At 39.8% G+C, this 26,781-nt stretch overlaps 1 protein-coding gene across 1 annotated transcript in view; it reads right to left on the minus strand.

The window, feature by feature from the left end:
- Positions 1-26,132, minus strand: part of LANCL3 (LanC like family member 3) — a 92,587-nt gene extending 66,455 nt beyond the window's left edge. The window contains exon 1 of the mRNA XM_004435051.3: positions 25,483-26,132. Within this exon, the coding sequence (XP_004435108.1) occupies positions 25,483-26,055 (573 nt within the window). The 5' untranslated portion in view covers positions 26,056-26,132. The remainder of the gene's footprint in view (positions 1-25,482) is intronic.
- Positions 26,133-26,781: the final 649 nt, after the last annotated feature.

A 26,781-nucleotide genomic window follows, 5' to 3' on the forward strand; every position in this document is an offset into this window, starting at 1 on the left:
AAAAGAGGGATATATGATAAAAATTAATGTCAAATAACTCTAAAAGAGCTCTTTCAATAAGTATAAAATCCTAAGTGATAAGAAGTATTGTGTCAGTTTAATGGACTGTTTTTTCTCTTTCTTACTGGTACATAAAAAATGCATCTTATAATTGGCAGAATCTTATAATTGATTAAACACTGCAAATCCTTTATGAGACTTATTTACCAACACATAGTTAGGCTCAAATACAGTAAAGGGAAGCTCCAAGTTCCCCTAGAAAAGCAAAACAAAACAAAAAACTTGAGCTGAAGTATATGTGATAAGCAAGGCAAGGTTGCCCTGAAGGCAAAATATCTTCTGCATCAAGCTGGGGACCCAGGAAAAAGGCTAAAGTGGTTCCAGGCTGCCAGTACCCCTGAATTCCAGGAGCAGCAAACACAAATCTCTGTAAGGAAGCATCCTCAGTTTAGGCACCACATATTAAAATCAACGGAATATATGTGCATAGTGAAAGAGCAAAGACCCAAGGAAACAAGCCACTATGAGTGACAGTATGCAGAAACAACAAACAAGAAAATTAGACCACCAAGAACTTCCAATATTTAAATTACCAGATATGAAATACAAAAAAATAAAATGCATTAAATGCTCCAAAGAAAGGTAAAATCGCAAAACTTAGCAAGCCATATGAAACCATGAGAAAGGCTTACCTAGAAGTTACAGAAAAGAAAAATAAAATTGATAGATATAAAGCTCAATGGATTGGTTAAACAGCAGATGAAACACTGCCCAAGAGAGAACTCATGAACTGGAAGATAGATCTGAAGAAGTTACCTAGAATGCAGCACAGAGAAATAAGTAAATGGAAAATGTAAAAGAGAGGATAAGCAATATGAAGTGATGTGAAGGTGTAATATATGTCCATTTGGATCCCAGGGAGATATAGAGCAGTGGTTCTCTATCTTGGTTGCACAATGGAATCATCTGTCAAACTATAAAACTATTGATGCCTAGGTTACACCCCAGGAGATTCTGATTTAATTGTTCTAGGGCATGGCCTGGGCTTCAGGAATTTTTTAAGCTTCCCAGGTGATTCTAGTGTTCAGCCAAGGTAGAGAAGCACTGATATAAAAAGTGGAGATGATCATAAACTCGGTTTAGTCAGTCTTCTTAGATATGACACCAAAAGCATGACTGACAAAAGAAAAAGTAGATAAATTGGGCTTTATAAAAATTAAAACTCAGGCCAACCCCAGTTGCCTAGTGGTTAATCTTGGCATGCTCTGCTTCAGCGGCCCAGGTTCTGTTCCTGGGTGCGGACCTATATTACTCATCTGTCAGTGGCCAGGCTGTGGTGATGGCTCACATACAAAAAGAAGAAGATTGGCAGCTGATGTTAGCTCATGGTGACTCTTCCTCAGCAAAAAAATAAAATAAAATAAAACTTTTGTGCTTTAAAGGAAACCTTCAATACAGTTAAAAGACAACCCAATAAGAGAACATATTTGCAAATCATATTTCTTATAAGAGACATATCCAGAATATATAATGAGCTTTTACAACTCAATAATAAAAAACAAATAACTTAATTGAAAATGGGCAAAGGATCTAAAAGACATTTCTCCAAAGATGTGCAAATGGCCAATAAGCACATGAAAAGATGTTCAACATCATCAGTCATCAGGAAAATGCATATCAAAGCCACAATTATATACTACTTCACACCCACTTAACATGACTATAATCAAAAAGTCTGATAATAACAAGTGTTGACAAAGGTGTAGAGAAACTAGAACCCTCATACGTTGCCAGTATCAATGAAAAATGGTGCAGCTGGTTTGGAAAACAGTCTGACAGTTTCTCAAAATGTTAAACGTAAAATTACCACATGACCCAGCAATTCCACTCCTAGGTATATACACAAGAGAAGTGAAAGCATATGTCTGCAACAAAAACCTGTACAGGAATGTTCACAGAAGCATTATTAATAATAGCCAATAACTGGAAATAACTCAAATGTTCAACTGATGACACAATAAATCAAATGTGATGTATCCATACAATAGAATATTATTTGGCAACAAAAAGGAATGAAATATTGCTACACGCTATAACATGGATGGACCTTGAAAACATTTTGCTAAGAAGCCAGTCACAAAAGATCACATATTGTATTATTCCATTCTTATGAAATGTCCAGAATAGGCAAATCCATAAAGACAAAAAAGTAGATTAGAGGTTGCCCAGGGCAGTGGGGGTAGGAGGAGGAGCTGAGTGGAATAGAGGAGTGACTGCTAATGACTTCAGGGTTTCCTTTTGGGGTGATGAAAATCTTCTAAAATTGATAGTGGTGATGGTTGCACAACCCTATGAACACATTAAAACCATTGAATCGTATACTTCAAATGTGTAAATTGTATGGTATGTGAATTACGTCTCAAAGTTGTTAAAAATGAAGAGGCAATATTTGAGGAAACAATGGCTGAGAATTTTCCAGAGCTGTTTCAAGACACAAATCCACAAATACAAGAAGCACAACACATAACAAGTAGGATAATTAAAATGAAATCTACTCTGGACACACTATGGTGCAATTGCAGATAGCCAAAAACAAAGAAATCCCTGGCAATCAAATTTAGAGGGCATTGTGAACACACTGAAAGCATCATAGCATCTTAACTGCCAGAGAACAGAACAAGGGACTACTCAGAAGGTACCACTTTAGGCCTGAAATCTCTAGAAAAAACAAAACACCAGACAGTAACAGAAATCAAAGCAGTATTGTTCTGCTTTTGATTCACATTTGGACAGGAACACAGCTTGCCTGATGGAAAACATAGAATGCCTTAAGCTTAAAAGCTAAATGTTAAAAGCCATTTGACACAGTAATTTTAGTTAGATTCTTTAAGAAGTCACTGAACCGAGAATTGGGAACTTTTCTGACTGCTGGAAATACTGATGAGGAGTTAGTTACATGTTGGTCAATACTTAACAGTATAAATCAGAAACAGCTGTGCTATACAGGGTAACACCTTGCTAATTAAAAGCTCATGCTAAGATGAAGAAAAATATTGTCATAGTATGCTGTAGAAAAATTCTGAGGGTCCATTTTTCCTTCTAATTTCCAATTTAATTCTCTCTTCAAGTATCTGTTTATTCATAATGGGAAAGACATGATAAGGTATTCATTTCTCAGCTGTAGTAAAAGTATACTTACTGAAAACTGGCTTTGACTCTTCTATACATATATGATTCATAAATATTTAACAACTATTTGAGGAACAGTATTTTAATATACAATTAAAGTGACAGTTTTCTACATTAAGTTCTCTTTTCTTCTTTACAGGAAAAGCATAAGTCCTTCAAAACAAACAAAAAAGAAATTCTAATAGCTGATTAAGTGTCTACATCTGTCAATGTTTAATTTATCAAGAGTGAATGCAAGCTTTAAACAGAGGGAGACAAAGGTTAAGAAACATACACAAGATTTTATCACCAACATAAATATAAAAGTAACAGATTATTTTAAAAAGCAAAACAAAAATCTTTTTAGATGTCAGGTATTGTACAAGTCCAAAATTATAGTTTCCTAAAAGGTATCTTTAATGTTAACAATCAGAGAGTTCTACGTGTCAGCACAGAAATACATAAGTGAATCATTTTGACCTGTCATAAGCTGGGCACATTTCTCATTTTGTAATGTAAAAGTGGTAGAATTTTATCAACCTTTAGCTGTACAAAGGCTGATTGTGAGTGAAAACATGACAATATTCATGACCAACAAAGTATCCTGTACATCAAATACTTAATCTTAAGAGGCTCTGCTGTCAGACCCATAAAAGCTAAAACATATTTAGGTAGGAGCTCCTTTTAAAATGTGGGTTGTCCCTTCTTGAGCTTCAAATAAATGGGCTTAGTTTCACGAAATTAAAAACGTTTCATCTGCATTCCTTCCTTCCTTCAGTAAATGTGTATTAAGAATCTTCTGTTTGCCAAGAGTGTGCTCAGTAGTAGAAAAAAGGGAATGGAGATGAAGAGCTCAGAGATGCCCCAGTTATGCTGCAGGAAAGGCTCCCTCAGAAACACGTAGGATGAAAACAAACACGATATGTGCAGCGAATGGTACACCCAAAAGGGCAGCCAGAGATGCCGGGGAAAGGGATCGATTAAGAAAAAAGGCTTGTGGGCCAGCCCTGCGGCTTAGCGGTTAAGTGCTCGCACTCCGCTACTGGCGGCCCAGGTTCAGATCCCGGGCACGCACTGACACACCGCTTCTCCGGCCATGCTGAGGCCGCGTCCCACATACAGCAATTAGCAGGATGTGCAACTATGACATACAACTATCTACCGCAGCTTTGGGGAAAAAAAAGGAGGACTGGCAATAGACGTTATCTCAGAGCCTGTCTTCCTCAGCAAAAAGAGGAGGATTAGCATGGATGTTAGCTCAGGGCTGACCTTCCTCACAAAAAAAAAAAAAAAGAAAAAAAAAAGAAAAGAAAAAAGGCTTGTGAGAAAAATAACAAAAGAAACTCAAGGAACAAATGTGTTAGAAACTTTCTGCTAAGGATTATTTATCTCATGATTTGCCACCTACTTTTTAAAAAAATTTTTCCAGCTTTATTGAGACATAATTGACATATAACTGTGTAAGTTTGAGGTGTACAAGATGATTTGATACACATATTGTGAAATGAATACCACAATAATATTAGCTGTAGTTAACATTCCCATCATTTCACATAGTTACCATTTTTGTGTGTGTGGCGAGAATATTTAAGATCTGTTCTAGCAACTTTCAAGTATACAACACAGCATTGTTAACTATAGTCACCATGATTTACATTAGATCCCCAGAAATTATTCATCTTATAACTGGAATTTTGTAACCTCTGACCAACATCTCCCCACTCCATAGCCCCTGCCAACCACCATACTCTGCCAAACACCAAACTCTCTGTTTCTACAAGTTGCCATCTACTTTCAGTCCTCACACTTAATCATCCATGCTTGTCTGCGATATCACACTACCAGTTATTTTACCATGTTCTATTCAGGAACTTCATCTGTACCTGAATACCCTCCAGACACTTCCTCTGAGTTTTCAAGCTACAGTGAGGAATCTGGAGTGAGAGTGAGCAACTAATTCAGTCCTGAACCCCCAGGACTGATTTAGAAGCTGTGCCCACTCCCTTGAGGGTTCTCTCAAAGAAAAGAAACAATTATTTGCCATTCAGTCAACATTTATTGGTATATTTACGGAATGCAAAATTTTAACACTAATGGTACCACCAGCCCAAGGCAGCAGAAAGATCACAACTTTGGAGAAGAACTTGAGTTCTAGACTAGATTCAATCCCTTATCAATTGGGAGCCATAAGTCACATAGGTAAATGTTGATTTATATTTCTCGTCTTAGATTCCCAACTGGTTGGTTACTATCAAAAGTATCCTGCTTAGGCAATAAATGTTATCATTATCCTTCTCATCAACCCTATATCCTTAGGAAAGTTATTTAACTTCTTTGCAATGTTTTCTATTTTATATTCTGAAAATGGAGGTAGTAATAATTTCTAACTTGAAGAGATACTGTGAGAATTAAATGGGACAGCTTATGTAAAAAGTACTTAGCAGACTTAATGTTCTATATAATTATTAGTTATTACTGGTTGCAATGACTTGGAAGCATTTTAGGATCTTGGAGCATCTCAGGGCCACTGTCATGAAAACAACCCTTATTTTCGTTCTGCTTTACATAAATGGTTCAACCGGTCTTTACGTATTCTAATCATCTATATTTTCACTTTTCATTATTTTAACTGCAGTCTCTCCTCCTCGTTCCTGGGTAGAAGCTTAATAAACGTAGCTCTGATCCTCATTATTTTACTCAATACTTTATTAAGGCAGGCACAACTATTTAAACCATATGAAGATTTTAATTGACACAGAGCTATTCAACCATTCAAACTAATAAAATGTCATCATTAAACCCTAATTTAGTGTTACTTATAAGGATACAAGGGATATACCAAGCCATATTTTTGATGGGGAAATATCTGTTGACAAAATTTATCTATAAATGACATTACTTTTGTTATTAGGTAATATTCCATAAATGTTCTCTGAGAACATTTTTTAATCATTGAGCAGGAATAGGATAAATGTGAAGAATAGAACAGAATATGGAAAAATCACAGCCAAAAGGCACCAGTAAGGTTAATTAAGAAAAAGAGTAATTTACAGTGATGTACCTCATAACGTTTCAGTCAACAATGGACCACATGTACGATGGTGGTCCCATAAGATTAGTACCATATAGCCTAGGTGTGTAGTAGGCCATACCATCTAGGTTTGCGTAAGTACACTTGATGATGTTCGCACAATGATGAAATTGCCTGACACATTACTCAGAACATATCTCCGTCACTAAGCGATGCATAACGGTATTTTCTCGTTTATATTTCTTAAAGAAATTCATGTGTATAGTTTAAAAAGTGAAGAGTTCCTCAAAATACTATCAGGCTCCTGCCCCACCCCTCTCCATCCACATTCTGACTCCTCTGAGGCAAAAACTTAAAACACTTTTATCTGTATTTTGTTCTAGCTACTTATTTCTAAATGACATCCTTATACAGCTATTTCTTGATTTTTCCATTTTAGGTGATATCTATTAATCTCCTAACATGGAAGATGAAGATTTAGCTCTCTTATAATCTCTCCATATATACATCTCCTTTCTCAAATACCCAAAATAGTTACATCACATTTTTGACCAAAACAATATTTGGTTAAATCAATATTCATTGAGCAATACTACGTGCAATGATTATCATTTCCTTTCTCCTTCTACTCCCCACCTCCTAAGTTAATAATCACCTTTTTATATTGTTGTTCGGTTTTCTATTTGTCTATAACAAATTTGTGCTCAAAGTTTCCAATAGACCTGCAAAACTCCTCTAGGTACAAACACATCAGGTAAATTTTTTTTTCTCTTGGCAACATCCCAGCTGCAGTACTCACCGGCTGCTTTCAAGGCCTGATACTCAGCTGTCATCCTGGGCTGTCCTTTACCATCACTCTAGAAGTTTCCTGTGATTCCATCTGTAGTGGAGCCCCTGGTTTTGAGATCCATATTTTCCTATTTCTTGCTTCATTCTCCCTTTGCAATGGACCAAATGTTTTGTCTTGGGAGACCTTGCAAATCTCAAGACATTTTTCTACTCTCATACTTACTTGATCATTTTGACTACTATAGAATTCTAGATGATAATTTTCTCTGAATTTTGGAAGCCTTGCTCCTTTGTCTTACAGCTTCCTAAGTTGCTATTCAAAGTGCAGTGCTAATCCTTTTACAGAACCAGTTTTGTTTTTCTTGGAAGCCTTTAGAAGCTCTTATTTTCCGCCCAACATGTTGGGAGGTCCCTTAAATCTGGTAACTCACGTCTGTCACTTGTGAAAATATTTTTTTCATCGTTTTCCCTTCCATTTATCTTGTTCTCTTGTATTGGGACTGAGTACTAGACAAAGGTTGGACTTTCTCTAACTAGTCTTTTCTCTTTTTATCAATCTCATTGTCTTTTGGTTGAACTTTCAGGGACATTTCCTCAACTTAATATTCTAATCTTTCTACTGAATTATTTTTATGCTATCATATTTTTAATTTCTAAGTTTTCTGTTCTCTGAATATTGCTTTCAATATCCTTTCATTTCATATATGTGATCACTTTCCCCTCTGACAATATTATAGATTTGAGCACTTAGGAAGTTTTCTTCTGCTCCTGTTCACTCCAAGTTCAGTTTTCCTATACATTTTGTTATGATCACTATCTTTCACATCAGATGCTTCCTTCAAGTATCTTTTGATTGACAGTTCCTATGTAAGAGTCTCAACCTAAAAAGCTCATTGGGAAATCTGGGTGTGGGAGAGGGCCAGGCAACTGGTAGGCTTTACTGTCGGGTGACAAGGCAGTGTAACTGCTTTCTCATTGGGAGGGGATACCCCTACAAATGTCAGTATTTGTGGTTCTTTTTTGTTGAATCTATTTGACAACCACAGACCCTCCTTCAATCTACCATTCGGTAGACGAGTGTGTCTGCCAGTGTTCTTGTAGTTGAGCTGAGTAACAGGCTAGGCATGTGGGGGGATGGGAGTAAGAGGGATGTCTCACCCTTCAGCATGTAATCTTGCTGTTTTTAGTGAAGTACGTCATCTCTGCTCTTGACTATGTCTTGGGCCTCAAAGCTCAGAGCTTCTTTAATTCAATCTGTCAAGGTGAACTTCAAGGCGTCTACTAAGGTCAGGAGGACCCATGTATGGAAACTGTGGATGTTCCTACCAGAGCCCCTCAGATCATTCCCACTGATTCTATGAATCCATCCCCCAGTGTCCATTTGCTTTGCCTCTAACAACTCTCACCTGCAGCCCTCTTCAGTCCTACTTTTAGGCTACAAGAGCTACTTTGGCAGCATGCAGAGCTGGAAATTACCTGGAAGATTATCTCTCCATCTCCTAGCTGTAGTAAATTACTGATGTGAGAGTGTGTCTCTAGTCAAGACAAACTCTGAGATGTAATTTATACTCCAGAGCTCCCCTGCAGGGTGAGACAGAGGCTGGAACTTAGCCTAAAATCACACCTTTGCTTGGCTCCCTACCCTTCATTGTCTCCCCCACTCCCATTCTGGTTTCTCCTTGGAGCACTTCCCTAATGAAGCACTTCCCTAATGAAGCACTTCCACATAAATCTACATCTCAGAGTCAGCTTTTGGAGAATCTGGCCTAAGACCATCATCTAGTTGCTTGGGTTTGGGAAAGGATCCAGGAGTCTAACCACTCTTTATCAAACTTGCAACTAGTTCTGTTTTCAGACCTGACCCAAACCCTCATTACCAAAGGTTTCTAGGACCTCCAATTCCTGAACCTTTCTAATGTACCAGGAAGCTGAGACTCACAGGCTTCTGGAAGTTCAGAACAATTGTAGACCACTTTCCTATACTGTCATTTTTATTCAATTTTAAGTTAAATTTCAGAAACACCTTGAGCTTCAGAGTCGAGTTCAGGCTATTCTCCCAAATGTCTTGGCGGTACAACTCAGTCTCCTCTTGGCAGTGTGTACTTTAGCAGAAAAACATGCAGAAGTCTTAACTGACTTAAATTTCTAGAAATTAAGAAGCTCTAGAGTCAGACAAATGTGAGTTCAACTACTTTACCAGCTGTATGATAACAGGCAAGTTACTAAACCTCTGTAAGTCATAATTTTCTCCCCTGAAATGAATATGCTTATTACAGTGCCTGTCGTATAGTAAATCCTATCCTTTGAGTTATTTTCTAGGGGTAATAACAAGTTTGTAGTGGTACCATCATATGCCTTCACCTAGTTTTCACATTTCAGAGATGTTTGGCCATGGTTAAGGGTATAGTCTAAGACAGTGGTTCTAAAAATGTCTCCAGACGAGCTGCAGCATCACTGGGAACTTGTTAATAGTGCGACCTACGGCCACAGATCAGAGAAAAATATAACAGACCCCCACGGAGACAAAGGCCAAGACCTAGAGCCAGTTGGTATGGTACTGAAGGTTGTAAGCAGAACTAATGAATATATATAACTCAAAGATTAGGGATAGGAGGAAGCCATAATTAAACGTTTATTATTAATAGTGTAGTTGTAAATATTAAGGTCATCATGTTATAAATAGGAGCTAGGAGCTAAAGAGTAAAATGTAGATTTAAGTTTGTAAAATTGACAGTGAGTCTATACCACAGTCTTGAAATACAAATAGAAAAGTGCATTAATGTAAGAAAAACAATTTCTGGGTCCAGAAGCTGAAGAAATACTTGAAAAAATCCTTAATTGTATTAATCCTTTTCTGAAACAAGCTACCAAATATACATGATCTGGAACATTTGCTGAGGAAAACTCATTTGAAGTTGTCACCTCGCCAGAGACACAACTATTGAAATTCATCTGAAATTCTGAATTAGTGCCATGCAAGCAAATGATCTTTAGAAGCAAAGAAGAGAACTTAACAGCAAGAAAGAGCTTCTTGAATCCGCCACTCAGATTCTGGGGGAACACAGCAAGAAACAAACGTTCCAACATCACCTGCATAGCAATTTATAGTCACTTAAAGCTAATTAGGTGATTTACTCTGAGGAGTACAAATCAGACACAGGAAAGCCAATTCCTAGATTAAGTTCACAAAGAGCCAGAAATTTTAGAAAGAGAAAAGAACAGTTCTTTTCCTGGAGAAAGCAGAGTGCCGAGAGTAACTTGCACAGGTTTGTGTTTCAGGGGTGATGACCAGCCACTCAATTTACTTTGACACATAATCTCTCTGAGCTGCTCAGCTTAATCTCCTGCATGGCAGAGCAGAGGATATTTCCCTCCAGCCCTTTATGGCCTCTGTGTGAAGAACTCAAAGCTTTGCTATTGTGATCCAGGGACACAGCAGCTCTGAATACCACCACAGGGAATATTAGATAGACTGGTTGAACGTCCAAAAAACATACCTATGTTATTTAGCCAATGCAGAGTCTCGCTTCACATTAATGATAACACTTGAAATACTAATAAAATGATGGCTGACTTATACAGAGTCTTTACTCTGTGCCTAGCAGACCCTCTGCTAAGCACATTACATGCACCTTCTCAGTGGATCTTCATAACACACCTATAAGGTGAGTGCTGCTTGTGTTGCATTTTGCAGATGAGGAAATTAAACCTCAAAGATGCTAAGCAACTTGGCTAAGGTCAACCAGTTACTATGGTGGAGCCAGGATTCAATCCCAAGGCTACCTGACTTTGGAAGCTCTGTTCTTAACCATGATGTTTTAATGTCTTCATTGAGAGTCCAATCTATTTCAACAATTTCAACTTGTGATACATGTGCAATTCTCTTTGCCTCACAAGAAAACATTTCAAATAGCAAGATTAAATGACTGAAATGTGCATGAGGACAATACTTCCCTTCTGGTTGAGCATTGAATCTCTTCAGCCTTAGACAGCTGTCAAGTGTGTTAGGAATGTGGCTCCCTCCTAAAGTCATTGTATGAGTGGAGATTCAGCTGGTCCCCACAGTGCTTGCTTTGAGATTGGCAATGCTTTGGTTGCCATGGACACCAGATTTCAACACACCACTGAGCACAGGGAATCTATTCCACGCAAAGCAATGGAGCCAGCAGATGGGCACAGTAATAGCTAACTGCACATAATGCTATGACCAATATTTGTTTTGCCACCTCTCATTTAGATGATGTTCTCACCCGTGAAGTCTGTAAGACTGACTCTCATCTGGGAAACAGCTTCTTTATGGTCAAGGTAGCAACACTCACACTTCAGCATGTCAAAGTCATTCATTTGTCTGGGTTGTTGAATGGGTAAAGCTATTGAGAAAGGGAAATCTGATCTTATACAAAACACTTGTTTGTTTAGCTTGCTAAAAGAAGGAATGGATCAAACGACTTCTTGAAAATTCAGTTTGTCCAAGTGGCTAGGACCCCAAGAATAATGAGTCTGTTAATTTGGTAGGTTTCCCTAGTAACTAAATCCATAAAGAAAATAATTAGGAAAAGACAGTGGCACTTAGATATATATAAATAATGCATGAGAACATCATGTTTTTCTTTGAAACAAACTAAACATCCAAGGCATTGTACTTAATTAATGAATGTAGGTCAGAGATCAATTAGTAAAAGTGAATCACGAAGAGAAACACTTACTTGGACACATCATGGACTGTCGGCAAGTTTACCAAGAGACCATCACCACGTGGGGATATTAAAGGACCTCCCTGCCACATGAAGGGAGTCTATTGTGTATTGTGTAGGAGCCAGTCACATTACAAACACCACTCATTAAATTAACCAGCAAAAATGAAATTAGCCAAGTTAATAAGAAATTAATACAATCTATCATTTTCACATTCAGAGGTCAATAAATATAGTGACATTCCATTAAAACAACCTCCTTCTAGAACACTGGGGGGGGCCGGTCCGGTAGCGCGAGTGGTTAAGTGCGCGTGCTCCACTGCGGCAGCCCAGGGTTTGCCGGTTCAGATCCTGGGCGTGCACCAACACACTGCTTGGCAAGCCATGCTGTGGCAGCGTCCCATATAAAGTGGAGGAAGATGGGAATGGATGTTAGCCCAGGGCCAGTCTTCCTCAGCAAAAAAAAAAAAAAAAAAGAGGATGATTGGCAGATGTTAGCACAGGGCTGATCTCACAAAAAAAAAAAATAATAATAGAACACTGGGAGGTTAAGTCACCGGCAAAATAAATATTTCAGTGCATTTAAAAGAATTTTTACTATGCACATTTCCCCAATTTATTTATTCAGTAATAAAATCAAACCGTGCTCTCTTCGAATAATTATAATACAAATAATAAGTTTAGGTTTTAGTGGACCGTATATTAATAGATGAAAAGGTATAAATAAATTATATCTAAGGAAATCTGGATTATTTTGAGTAGGTCTGTTAAATCATTGTATCAGAAAAATAAAAAGGAAAATGTGTAAGTATCTTCAATTTAAATTAATTTAGAGTTGGAGGCAGCACTACTTTATGTCACATGGGTAAATTTAACTGAATGATTCTAAAATGGGAGTGGTTCCATAAGCATCAAGATCATGTTTTCTATCTGATCTAGGAATGTTGTAATAAAGTGTCTCTTATTATGAAATAATTAAAAAAATTTAAAACTGCTGGAACGTAGTCTATTTGAGCCTTTAAAGAAATTCTAAAAAACCTTGTGTATATAGTACAAAATTACATTTATCAGAAAAAAGAAATCTATGCATTCACTCATAGATGTTAACAAAGTCCTTAAAACTGCAAGGAAATGCGCCAGGCAGTGAATCTTTCCTTCAGCATAAACTACCAACTGGAGAGCTGATATTCTGACATTTATGGAAGAAATCATTTCAGTACAAAGAAGGAACAACGAAAATCATGAAGTTTTGCGAGATCAAATGTATTGATAGGCAATCCTATAAAACTGGGAAAAAAATAGTGATCTAGAGCTTTTTACTCATGTCTGTTCAATGAACCAGCAGCAGCATCACGTGGGAGCTTGCTCGAGATGCAGTATCTTGGGCCTCACCCCAAACCTGCTGAATCAAAACCTGATTTTTAACAAGATCCCCAGGAGATTTGTGTGCACACTAAAGTGTGAGGAGCACTAATTGAAAGCACAGATTTCGCAACCAGCCTATGGGGAATGAAACCCCATCTCTGCCACTGACTAACTGTGTAACCTGGAACAAGTTTTACAACCTCTTTGTGTCTCATTTCCCTCGCTGGGTAGGATGGAGATAGTAATGGTGCCTATGTCATAAGGTTGCTGGTAGTATTAAATGACATAATATATGCAAAGTGCTTACAACAGTTCACAATAAGTGATCAATCCATGTTAGTTTTCATATCCTTTTAGAAATCACAGGGTTCTGGATCAAGAGTAACAAAGAAATCTAAGCTGTAGCCCATAGAAGTGCCCCACTTCCCGGTGGGTCTATACCGAGGCAATTAGGAACTGGACTCAGCCTACAAAAGTCCAGTTTCCCCAACCTGCTGCCATTTCAAGCCAAAACTTCAGGGTTTACTTATGCAGCGCATAACACACAGCTGCTTACAAAGCAGGGATTCAGACAAAGAAATCCTGCATATGCATTTTGTTTGGTGAGTGTTGAGTGGAACAATAAGGGAACTCATTTTCCACCCTAGAAAACCTCCATCCTCATTTTCTACCCATCAGTTTGTCATATTTTAAAACATCTGATGAAACCCAGTATTTAAAATAATGTGGAAACACTGGCACTCCCAAACACTGGTGGAGGGAATGGAAATTGAAGTAACCTTTTTGGACAGCAGTTTGATAATCTCTATCAAATGAAAAATATCTGTAAACTTTGACTCAGCAATTGTGTTTTAAAAATTTCTCCTACATACAGTCATGTGCCACATAACAATGTTTCAGTCAACAATGGATCACATATATGACAGTGGTCCCATAAGATTAGCACTATATAGCCTAGGTGTATAATAGGCTATACCATCAAGGTTTGTGAAAGTACAGTCTACGATATTTGCACAAAGATGAAATTGCCTAACAACACATTTCTCAGAGTATTCCCATCATTAAGCGACGCATGACTGTATATACTTGCAACAGAAGGCAAAGATACAGAAAGAAATATGTATGTATGTATGTATATACATATTAGCCAGCCCTGGTGGTCTAGTGGTTAAGATTCAGTGCTCTCACCACTGCAGCCTGGGTCCATTTCTGGTCAGGGAACCACAGCACCCATTTGTCAATTGTCATACTGTGGCAACTGCATGTTGCTGTGATGCTGAAAGCTATTCCACTGGTATTTCAAATACAAGCAGGGTCATCCATGGTGGACAGGTTTCAGCAGAGTTTCCAGATTAAGACAGACTAGGAAGGACCTGGTCACCTACTTCTGAAAAAATTGGCCATGAAAACCCTATGAATAGCAGCAAAGCACTGTCTGATATAGCGCCATAAGGTGAGAGGATGGTGTGACTAGACCAGGCAGGTTCCCCTCTGCTGTACACAGGGTCATTAGGAGTCAGAATCAACTCAACAGCACTAACAACAAACGTACACATTACATGTAAACATTGTATATGTATATATACATATTATATGTATGTGTGTACTCATTAGAGCATTGGTTTTGATAGCAAAAAAAGAAACTTGAACTTAATGTCCACCAATAATGGTTAAATTATGGTATAGCCATTAAATCGAACCAGTATAAAGAATGAGACATCTCTCTATGCAGTAATGTGCAAAGATGCTCAAGGTACACTAAGCAAGAAAGCAAGCTATAGGATATATATATCAAATATGATCATTTGTGTAAATGGATAAAAATATAGGTATTTTATGTAACAGAATATTTCTAAAGCAAGAACAAGAAAATTTTAATGATTATGTTCAAAGATATTTTGTTATATATCTTTCTGTATTCTTACTGTTTGAGTTTACCTTGTGAGTATGACAACAGTAATAATTTTTTAAGAAAAACTAGGGAAAAAGAAGAAAGCTCTCAAACAAACAACCTAACATTTACACCTCCAGGAACTAGAAAAAAAAGATAAAACTAAGCCCAAAGTTAAAAGGAAGGACATTATAAACATTAGGGTCAAAATAAATGAAACAGAAAATAGGAATACAATACAAAAGATCAACGAAATTAAGAATTGGTTCTTTGAAAAGATAAACAAAATTGACAAACTTTTAGCTAGACTAAGACAAAAAGAGAGATATGAAAGAGAAGACATAACTGATACCACAGAAATACAAAGATCACAAGAGACTACTATGAACAATTACACACCAACAAATTGGATACACTAGAAGAAATGGATAAATTCCTAGAAACATACAACCCACCAAGACTGAATCATTAAGAAATAGAAAATCTGAATAGACCAATAACCAGAAGGAGATTGAATCAGTAATCAAAAACCTCCCAACAAGGAAAAGCTCAGGACCAGATGGTTTCACTGGTGAATTCTACCAAATATTGAAGAATTAATGCCAATCCTTCTCAAACTCTTCCAAAAAAATGGAAAAGGAGGGAACACTTCCAAACTCATTTTATGAGGCCAGCATTACCCTGATACCAAAGCCAGGTAAGTACATTACAAGAAAAGAAAATTAAAGGCCAATATCCCTGATGAATATAGATGCAAAAATTCTCAACAAAATACTAGTAAACCAAAGTCAATAGTACATTAAAAGGATCATATGCTATGATCAAGTGTGATTTATCCCTGGGATGCAAGGATGGCTCAACATGTGCAAATAAAAAATGTGATACTTTTTTTAATAAATAGGTGAGGTGATGGATGGATTAAAAGTACATGGTGGGAGGGCCGGCCCAGTGGCGCAAGCGGTTAAGCGCGCACGCTCTGCTGTGGCGGCCCAGGGTTCACCGGTTCGGATCCCAGGGGTGCACCAATGCACTGCTTGGCAGGCCATGCTGTGGTGGCGTCCCATATAAAGTGGAGGAAGATGGGCATGGATGTTAGCCCAGGGCCAGTCTTCCTCAGCTAAAAAAGAGGAGGATTGGCAGATGTTAGGACAGGGCTGATCTTCCTCACACACACACAAAAAAAGTACATGGTGGGAATCCTTTCACAATGTATACATATATCAATCACCACAATGTACACTTTAAATATCTTACAATTTTATTTGTCAATTATACCTCATCACAGCTGGAAAAAAATGAAAAATGTATACATAGTCCAAAGGACACTGCACAGCACATAGTCTGTGTTCAATAAATAATTGAATGAGTGAATGAAAATTTTTCCCTTTAAAAAATATGACACATTACATTAATAGAATGAAAGATAAAAATCAATCATCTCAGATGCAGATAAAGAATCTGACAAAATTCAACATCCTTTCATGATAAAAACTGAACAAATTGGGTATAGATGTACCTCAACATAATAAACGCCATATATGACGAGCCCACAGCTAACATCATACTCAATGGTGAAAGGTTGAAAGTATTTTCTCTAAGATCAGGAACAAGACAAAGGTGCCCACTCTCACCATTCCTATTCAACATAGTACTGGAAGTCCTATCCAGAGCAATTAGGCAAGAAAAAGAAATAAAACACACCTAGATCAGAAAGTAAGTAGTAAAACTGTCTGTTTTCAGATGACATAGTCTTATATATAGAAAATCCTAGACTCTACCAAGAAACTATTGGAACTAATCAATTAATTCAGTAAAGTTGCAAGATACAAAATCAACATACAAAAATCGGTTGTGTTTTGGGGCCAGCCCAGGGGCATAGCGGTTAAGTTCGCGCACTCCACTTTGGTGTCCCAGGGTTCACAGGTTCGGATCCCAGGTATGGACCAACGTACCACTTGTCAAGCCATGCTGTGGCGGCATCCCATATAAAGTAGAGGAAGACTGGCACGGATGTTAGCCCAGGGCCAATCTTCCTTAGCAAAAAGAGAAGGATTAGCAACAGATGTTAGCTCAGGGCTAATCTTCCTCACACACACAAAAAAATCAGTTGTGTTTCTATACACTAACAATGAACTATCTGAAAAAGAAATAAAGAAAATAATCCCATGATAATAGCATAAAAAACAATAAAATACTTAGGAATAAATTTAACCAAGGAGGTAAAAGATCTGTACCCTGAAAACTATAAGACTTTGATGAAAGAAACTGAAGACAGAAATAAATGGAAAGACATTTAGTATTCATGTATCAGAAGAATTGATATTGTTAAAATGTCCATATTACCCAAAGCTATCTAAAGATTCAATGCAATCGCTATTAAAATTCCAATGGCATTTTCACAGAAATAGAAAAACCACCCTAAAATTCGTACAGAACCACAAAAGATCCTGAATAGTCAAAGAAATCTTGAGAAAGAATAACAAAGCTAGAGGCATCACACTTCCTGATTTCAAACTATATTACAAAGCTATAGTAATCAAAACAGTATGGTACCGGAATAAAAACAGACACATAGACCAACAGAATAGAATTAAGACCCCACAGATAAACCCCCGAATATATGGTCAACTAATATTTGACGTGGGCACCAAGAATACTCAATGGGGAAAGGATAGTCTCATGAATAAATAGTGCTGGGAAAATCGGATAACCACATGCAGAAGAATAAAACTGGATTCCTATCTTACACTGCTCACAAAAATTAACTCAAAATGGATTAAAGACTTAAACATAAAACCTGAAACTGTAAAACTCCTAAAAGAAAACATAGGGAAAATCTCCTTGACATTGGTCTTGGCAATGACTTTCTGGATATGATACCAAAAGCATAAGAAACAAAAGCAAAAATCAGTAAATGGGACATCAAACTAAAAAGCTTCTGCAGAGCGAAAGAAACAATTAACAAAATGAAAAGGCAGCCTACACAATAGAAGCAAATATTTGCAGACCATATTTTGGATAAGGGATTAATATCAAAAATATATAAAGAATTCATACAACTCAATAGCAAAACACCATCTCAGTTGGGGGCCAGCCCCGTGGTTAAGGCCGCTGTGCTTCGCTTCAGGAGCCTGAGTTTACAGGTTCAGATCCTGGGCATGGACCTACACCACTTCTCAGCCACGCTGTGGCGGCAACCCACATACAAGATAGAGGACGACTGGCACAGATGTTAGCTCAGGGTGAATCTTCCTCACCAAAAAAAAAACAAATAAACGACCATCTCAACTAAAAAATGCACAGAGGAAACGCATAGACATTTCTCCAAAGAAGACATACAGAAGGCCAACAGGTACATGAAAAGGTACTCCAAATCACTAATCATCAGAGAAATGCAAATCAAAACCACAATGATCGGGTTGTTCATTTTTTTTGTTGAGTTGTATGAGTTCTTTATATTTTGTATATTAATCACTTATCCAAAATATGATTTGCGAATGTTTTCTCCCAGTTGGTAGGCGGTTTTATCGTTTTGTGGATGGCTTCCTTTGCTGTGCAGAAGCTTTTTAGTTTGATGTAGTCCCATTTGTTTATTTTTTCTTTTGTTTCCCTTGCCTGAGGAGATATGATATTCAAAAAATGGGCAGAGGATATGAACATTTTTCCAAAGAAGATATAAAGATGGCCAACAGGCACATGAAAAGATGGTCAACATCACTAATTATTAGGGAAATGCAAATCAAGACTACAGTGAGATAACACCTCACACCCGTCAGAATGGCTATTATTTAAAAGCCAGGAAATAACAATAACAAAGTGTTGGAGAGGACGTGGAGAAAAAGGAACCTTCATACACTGCTGGTGGGAATGTAAACCGGTAGAGCCACTCTGGAAAACAGTATGGAGATTTCTCAAAAAATTAAAAATAGAAATACCATATGATCCAGCTATTCCACTTCTGGGTATTTACCAAAAGAACATGAAAACACTAATTAAAAAAGATACGTACCCCTATGCTCACTACAGCATTATTTAAAATAGCCACGACTTGGAAGCAACCTAAGTGCTCATCAAAGGATGAATGGATAAAGAATATGTAGTGTGTGTGTGTGTATTCAATGGACTACTACTCAGCCATAAAAAAAGACAAAATCATGCAATTTTTGACAACATGGATGGACCCTGAGGGTATTACGCTAAGCGAAATAAGTCAGATGGAGAAACAATTATTGTATGACTTCTCTCATATGTGAAGGATAAACACATAGATACAAAGACCAGATTGGTAATTACCAGAGGGGGCAGGGGTTGAGGGAGTGCAAAAAGGGCAAAGGGGTACATGTGTACAGCGATAGAAGGCAACTAGACTTTTGGTGGTGAACATGATGCAGTCTACACAGAAGTCGAAATATAATGATGTACATCTGAAATTTATATAATGTTATAGACTGATGTGACCTCAATAAAATAAATTTTAAAAAACCACAATAAGCTATCACCTCATACCTGTTAGAATGGCTGTCATCAAAAAGACAAGAGATAAGTGTTGGCGAAGATTTGGAGAAAAGGGAACCCTTGTGCACTGTTGGTGGGAATGTAAATTGGTACAGCCACTATGGAAAACAGTATGGAGTTCCCCCCAAAAATTAAAAATAGAACTATCATATGATCCAGCAATCCCTCTTCTGGGTATTGATCCGAAGGAAATGAAAACAGGATCTTGAAGAGATATCTGCGCCCCCATTTTCACTGCAGCATTATTCACAACAGCCAAGAAAGTAGGAGGTCATGAGACAGACCTTGCCAAGGGATACCAAGTGGCAGACACTTTGGTAACCACTAAAAGCCATTCCCCTCTTCTTTCTTCTCAGAACCTGCATCCAATGATAAAGGTTAGAACTGAAGGACACTAACCTTCCCACCCTCCCCTGAAACCAGAAGTGGCCAGTGACCAAGTGCTGGGCAATGAGGCAGAATGGAAATTCTTCAAGGATAGAATGTTCTATATGATAAAAAAAAATTATGAAAGAAAAAAGCCTCAAACCCTTCCTTCTTACTTCAGTTGTATGGGAACACGATGCTTGGAACGGCAGCAGCCATCACGCAACCTTCAAGAGTGATACAGCTCACACACCGAGAACGGCAGAGGAAAAGGTTGGAAAGGCTTGGGTTTTGATGACTTTTCTGAGGCTGAACCAATCCTGGAATGGTCTAGCTTTACACTCCCTGTAAAGTGAGGTAATAAATCTTCCCATTATTTAGATCACTTTTTATTGGACATCCTGGTATTTGCAGCTAAAAGCATCCCCACTTCTACCACTGCCAACCACCTACCTTAAGAATGAGCTGAAGACCCAATTAACAATCTAACAATAGTTTTGTTTTTTTTTTTTTTTAATCATGGCAGGAAGATAGATTCCTTGTATTGGGTATAATTTTCTACGTGAGTTCCGAATCACTTTTGATTTTCTGTTAGCAGAAGCAAAAGGGAATAACAGTGATTTCATTAAGCAGCTCCTTTGTGCCAAGCACTACACTAGGCACTTGATCTAGGGTGAGTCAGCACAGCAACTTCCAGACCAGTCCTTTTGGCTGGGAAAATAAAACCCTATCTATATTTACTCAAATCTTATTTAAACAATTTAACATTTCCTTTCATTACAAATGCAGACCACAAGCCACCAGTAGTACTTGTGACTTTGCCACCTATAGAAATCACAAATATATTCATATCACACTGCAGTTGTTGAAGATATCTCAAAATATCACTGACCCTCATCACGTTTCAAAAGTACCATAATCCTTAGGCCTGCTGCAAAATCTTGTTATTTAATATGTTAATAAAGAAGCCTGTGCTACTGCATTACACATTTTTTAAATGTTTTCATAACTGAATGTCAATATAATTGGCTTCCTTTGTAATCCTATGTGTTTCATTTTATGCATCTAAAAATGTTATTCTAAGAACAAGTACTGCAGGTTTTACCAGATTTACAAAGGAGTTCTTGGCACAAAAGGGGTTTAGATCTCCTGTAACCAGCCCCTCTTGCAACCCATTCTTAATGCTGTTCAATCCACTCTGCATACAGAAAACGAGGGTCATCTTTTCAAAAGGTAAATAAGACGAAGACATTCTCCTGTTTAAACCTGAAACAAATGCAAACTCCTAACTTTGACCGACCTGGCCCCGCAGGATCTATTTTACCCTACTCACAGCGCTCACCTGGTCTCCAACTCCTCTGCCCCACCAGCCTTCGCTCACTTGGCTCCAGCCATGCTGGCCACCTTCCATTTCTCTGAAATCTCCAAGCAGTTTCCCACCTTGTGGGCTTTGTCCTTGCTGTCCCCTGTGCTTGGAATGCCTGCTCTTAAAGCAGCCACTTCATTCTCACGCTTCAGTGATGAGCCAGGACATCACTTCCACAGAGAAGCCTTCCTCACTAACGTATGCCAAGCAGCAACCTTCCCCTCTCCGGCCCCGCCCCCAGTTATTTCCTGTTTACTTCCTTCAGAGCACTTATAACAACATAATTCTATTGATTTTTGTTCACTACTAAATCCTGGCATCAAGCAAGGATGCCTGGCACACGTAAAAACCTGAAATTCAGTGAATGAGTGAATAAATGAGAGAATAAGTGAATGAGGAAGCTATTATTAATCCATTTTACAAGTGAGGAAATTGAGGCTCAAAGATGTTAAATTATTTGTCCAAGGTCACCTAATGGCAAAGTTATTATTTTAACTATGGTCCCTAGGCCTCCCCTTTATCCTTCCATTTTTTCTAACTTCCTTTTCCCTGCTACATTTCCACAAATCTGGAAAGCAGAACAGACCCAATACAAGTTTTTATGGTGTGATTTCTTGGGACTTCAGTGCCCCATTGCTCAAGGACATCTGCCTAACAAACCCTCAAAGCTACTTCCCTTGAGTATTTCCAGAGGGCCAAATTAAACAAAAATATATTACCTGGATAGAGTGGTTCTTTCTGTCTCTGTATGTTTGTTTCTCTCTACATGCACACACATTTTTCTTCATCTCATAAACACAAATAGAAACAATAAAATCAAATGGAAGGAAGAAAATTCAGAAAAGGGTAAACTAAGGAAGAAAAAAAATTAGATAAACCCGGGGTAAATGCTAAAGAAACAAAAATACATGTGATAAGGCACTGTACACAAGTTATGTGGACCACAATTCTGGCCATACGCTTCCTAGAGGCCAACATAAAGTGAGAAACACCACCAGCTACATGATACATTCTGAAGATTTAAAAAACTCAATTTCCAGGATGAACACAACTGTTCCTAAGTCCTGAGAGAAATTCCTCTTGTGGGTCCTTATAATGAAAACATGGTAGGATACAGTAATCAGTACTCTAAACTACAACCTTATAAATATATCAAGCTTCATAGAATGGTGTCTTATAACATACCTTAATAGACATGGCTACTATAATGCCAAAACCTATGCAGCATTGTATTGCCTTGCTACTCAAAGTCTGGTCCCTGGACCAGCAGCATCAGCATCACCTGGGACCTCGTTAGAAATGCAGAATCTCAGGCCTAATCTCAGGCCTGCGGAATCTGAATCTGTATTTTATTAACAAGATCTGCAGCTGATTCCTATGAACATTAAAGTTTAACAAGCACCAGTCTAATGGTTAAGCTTGATCTGAGACAAAATTTGTAAGAAACTAGTATTTATTCATTCATTCAACAAGTATTTACTGAGACTTTGGCGGTAGGAAAGGATTTTTCAAACGTGACACCAAAAGCACCACCATAAAGGAAAATATTGATAAACAGGACACCATTAAAACCGAGTGATAAAGCAAGGTGGACAATATTTGCAACACCACCAAAAAAAAGGAAAGTTGAATACCTAAATATCTATCATGCCCCGTCTTAATGTTGGGAATACAGCAATGAAACAAAAACTCTCTACTCTTACCAAGTTTACATTCTAATTGGTGAAGACATAAACAAAGTAAGTAAAATAAAGCAAGAAAGGGGCATAAGTCAGGGGACTGGGTTGCAATTTTAAATAGGATGCACAGGGAAGGCCTCACTGAGGAGGCAACGACCTGTACAAGGTCAGGGAGCTGGCTATTAAAATAGCTAGGGGAACAGTATTCCAAGCAGAGGGAACAGCGGGTACAAATGCCCTTAGACAGAAGAATACCTGAAACAGCAAGGCGGCCAGTGTAGTTGAAGGAGAGCAAGAAGTGGAGTAGAAACGCAGGGGGCCAGATCATGTGAGACCTTGTCAGCCATTTTAAGTATCTGAGCTCTAACTGCGAGATGACGAGCCACTGGAGAAAAGGTAATAGGGAGCCATTGCAGGATGCTGGGCAGGGAAATGACATAATGAAGTGTTTTTAAGAAGACTGGTTTCTCAGAGGTATGTGGAATGGCTTGAGTGAGAGAATCTAGCTCAGAGGATACTGCACTAATCCCAGTAAATGGTGATTCATTCATTCAACTATTAGGTGCCCAAGATGTGCCAAGTAGTGTGGGGAGGATCCAGCCTAGGGTGAGAACTGAGGGAATTGCCAGAGGAAAGTGAATACAAATGACGTTGGAGGGAAAGAAACCCAGAATATAATGACAGATTATTTATAGAGAAATAACGGAAGTTCGCAATTCAGTTTAATCAAGGTTTATGGATCATCTACTGAGGGCAAAGCCATATGCTGGCTAGGACAGGGGGGTGGAGATGGTGCATAAGACTTGTTTTCCCCTCCAAGGGCTTCCAGCCTGGCATGCTTAGTCCCTGCCCTGCACCTTTCAAGCCCGAACTTCATAGATTGCCGCAGCTGAGGCTGCTCCTGAGACAAGCTAATTTGCTCAGGTTAAGAGCTGTTTTTTTACCCTCAGAGCTTGATCTATCTCCAGGGAGCAGGGGACAAAGCGCCTCAACTTGATTAGTATAAAAAGACAGATTTGGTTTGGCAGGAGGACAGACGGAGAGATCTTACTAAATGTTTTTGTGGATCAGCATTGCAGACTGGCCCTGGGCCACTAGTTTTGGGGAAAGGAGTCCTTCTGGTCTGTTTCCACCTGTATGACCTGACGGGTTTCCCACTCTTCGCCATTCTATTCTGGAGAAAAGGCCCCAAGGCATGGAAAGGGAAAAAAGCAAGTTTAAGGAAAACAACTGGGGGGAAAAAACGAATTTGAAAATTGCGTAGTGCCAGACTGCAAGGTCTGAGGAGCAGATGCAAATGTAATGCAAATAATATGTAAATAGCCCTGTGGCCTTCTAAAAGGTTTTATACAACTGGAAGGGCCCTTGGGAAACTGCTAGCAGATAAGTGACTCAGAGGGAGAGTGAACTATTTCAAGACTACTTTGTCACACAGACCTTTGCTGCCCTGCTAGCAGAGTGCCACAGCCTTTAGTAATCTTTTTTCTCACTTGAATCAACCTCACCTACTATAAATGAAAAAAAAAATCAAGTCTGCCTCTGTAGAGGTTATCTAAATTAATTACACTTTTAAAACACGGTGTACCTTTTTTTTTTTTTCCAAATGCCTCTCACCCAAATAAAACCAAGTTAAATGTGTCACTTCCTCCCTAGAACAATATTTGGCTCCAGTGGGTTATGAATGAAAGTGACTCTCTTTCAGTTCTAGTGACTATGATCCCTTGGAGGATTATTTTTTTCTTACTCCACAGAACTGGCACATTCTCTTCTATTATCCACACACTGTATTCGAAGTGAATCCGGAAAAAAAAACTCATATATAGTTGTGAAACCTAATTCACTTCAAGGAGCCACTGAAAAGCTATTCATTAAGAAAACCTGCCCTGTCAAGTATGCTGTCCTCTTGACAATCCTAACTACGCATTTTAAAAAGAAAAATGCACATTCAATTACAATGTGGTAAAATTCCGTCTACATTTATGTATTTAAAAGAGGACACCTCCATCAGATATGCATTTTATAAGAGCCATGAGATGAACTGGATAGTAAGCAACACAGTAAGCACATCAGGCCTACAGCTGGGCAGTTATTTTGGGTTACAGACCCGGCGGGTCACAGAAGCAACTTACCTCCACATTAGTGAGGGAGACAATGATAGCATAATCAGCCCCCAAAACTTCCATTACTTTTCTAGTACTCGAACATTCGAGGGTGCTTCAGCTTTTGACAGAAGGGTCAAAGGAAGGGAAATCCCTTTCATTTTTGAGGTTTTGGTTTGTTTTGTTAGTTGTTTTTTTATCTCACTTGTAAGGGCCTCCAGAATGCTACTGGGCACAAAGGCATCTGGGGAGATGCCACGTTTAATGTAAAACACCAACAAAGCGCAAAGACGCGGAATCCCAACAAATGAGAAACTGAGAGAGAGAGGAGGGAAGACGGACAAAAGCAGAAGATAAACTTTAAGAGACTGAATAAATGACAGCGCCAGACAAAGAGTAACCAAGAGAGATGGAGAATAGCCAGGGGCGCTGCTCCCGGAGCTGGGAGTCCCGGGAAGGGCGGCGGGGCAGGGCCGGGCAGGCAGCGAGCGCCCCCCCGCGGCCGGGGCTGCCTCTTACCTCCTGGGCGAGTTTCTGCTTGAGCACCAGCGCGGCGCAAAGGTAGCCCGCGCGGCCCACGAACAGCTCGTCGGAGCCGCACTCCAAGAAAGAGACTGGCGCGCAGACGGCGCACAGAGCCCGGAACTTGCCCAGCGGCTGCACGTAGTCGGACCGGCCCAGGGCGTGGTACACGAGCGTGGCCACGGCGTACACGCCCGCGCCCCCGAGCAGGAAGGCAGCGCGGGTATCGGCGTCCGGCTCGCCCCACTCCTCGGCGCGGGCGCACGCGTCTATGAGGCGCTTGGCCGAGCGCAGGTAGCGCTCCCGGGCCCCGGCAAAGAGCGGGCTCTGCGAGACGTGATAGAGCATGTAGGCCACCCCGGCCACGCCGCCGTACAGCCCACCCTGGCAGCTGCTGGTCGCGGCCGCCGCACCCCGTGCCTCAGCGCCGCCCCCGAGCGGGGGCAGCTCCTGGAGGATGCGCTCGATGGTGGCGGTGACCAAAGGCGCCACCGCCTCCTCACACTGGCCCGCCAGCAGGCTGCCCTGGTAGTCATCGAAGCGGTTGGCGAAGCAGCGCTTGGTGTCCATACTGCTGCCCGTGCCCCTCAATGCCGAACCCGGGTCCGCTTGAGGGCGCGCCCTGCAGCCCCACGCACCGCCTCTCGCTGTCTGAGGCACTGGGATGGCGCTGGATGCGGCGGGGATGGAGCAAGGATGCTGAGACGGGAGGTGACAAGAGGAGGCGGGCGCGGGGAAGAAGCACAGAGCGGATTGCCAAGTGGGGCGCCAGGCTGCCTCGAGGCTCCCGAGTGGCCCTGGCGAGCGCGGTGGATGCGCGTCGTACGCCCCCCTTCCAGAGGCCGCGCCCTCGCCGAACCCGCCCCCTCCTACGCCGCCGCAGCTCGGCCGCCTCTCCAAGGGGCCGAGGTAATCTCCGGCAGGACCCACGCGGGCCCGCGCCACTCCTCCTGCTCCGCCCCCGGCTCCTCCCCTCCCGGCGGAAGGCCAGGGACGCGCGGGACACGGATCCGGAATGCTGAGGCTGGGCATACATACACCTGGCGATGGAGGTGAAGACGGTGAGTCTCTTGTATACTCAAAGTGTGGTCCTCGAGTCAGCAGATCAGCATCACCTGGGAGCCTGTTAAAAATGCAGCAGCTCAGTCTTCGCCCCAGACCTACTGAATCAAAATCGGCATATTTAGCAAGATCCCCAGGTGATTCGCATGCATATTAAAGGTTGAGGAGCCACTGAACTAGTCTAGAGTACTAGGAAAAAACTGAGCGCCCTCCTGAAACTTGTTTTTCATCTTG

The sequence above is a fragment of the Ceratotherium simum genome, chromosome X (assembly GCF_057802395.1).
Source record: "Ceratotherium simum simum isolate JZ-2026a chromosome X, ASM5780239v1, whole genome shotgun sequence".
Classification (NCBI taxonomy): domain Eukaryota; kingdom Metazoa; phylum Chordata; class Mammalia; order Perissodactyla; family Rhinocerotidae; genus Ceratotherium; species Ceratotherium simum.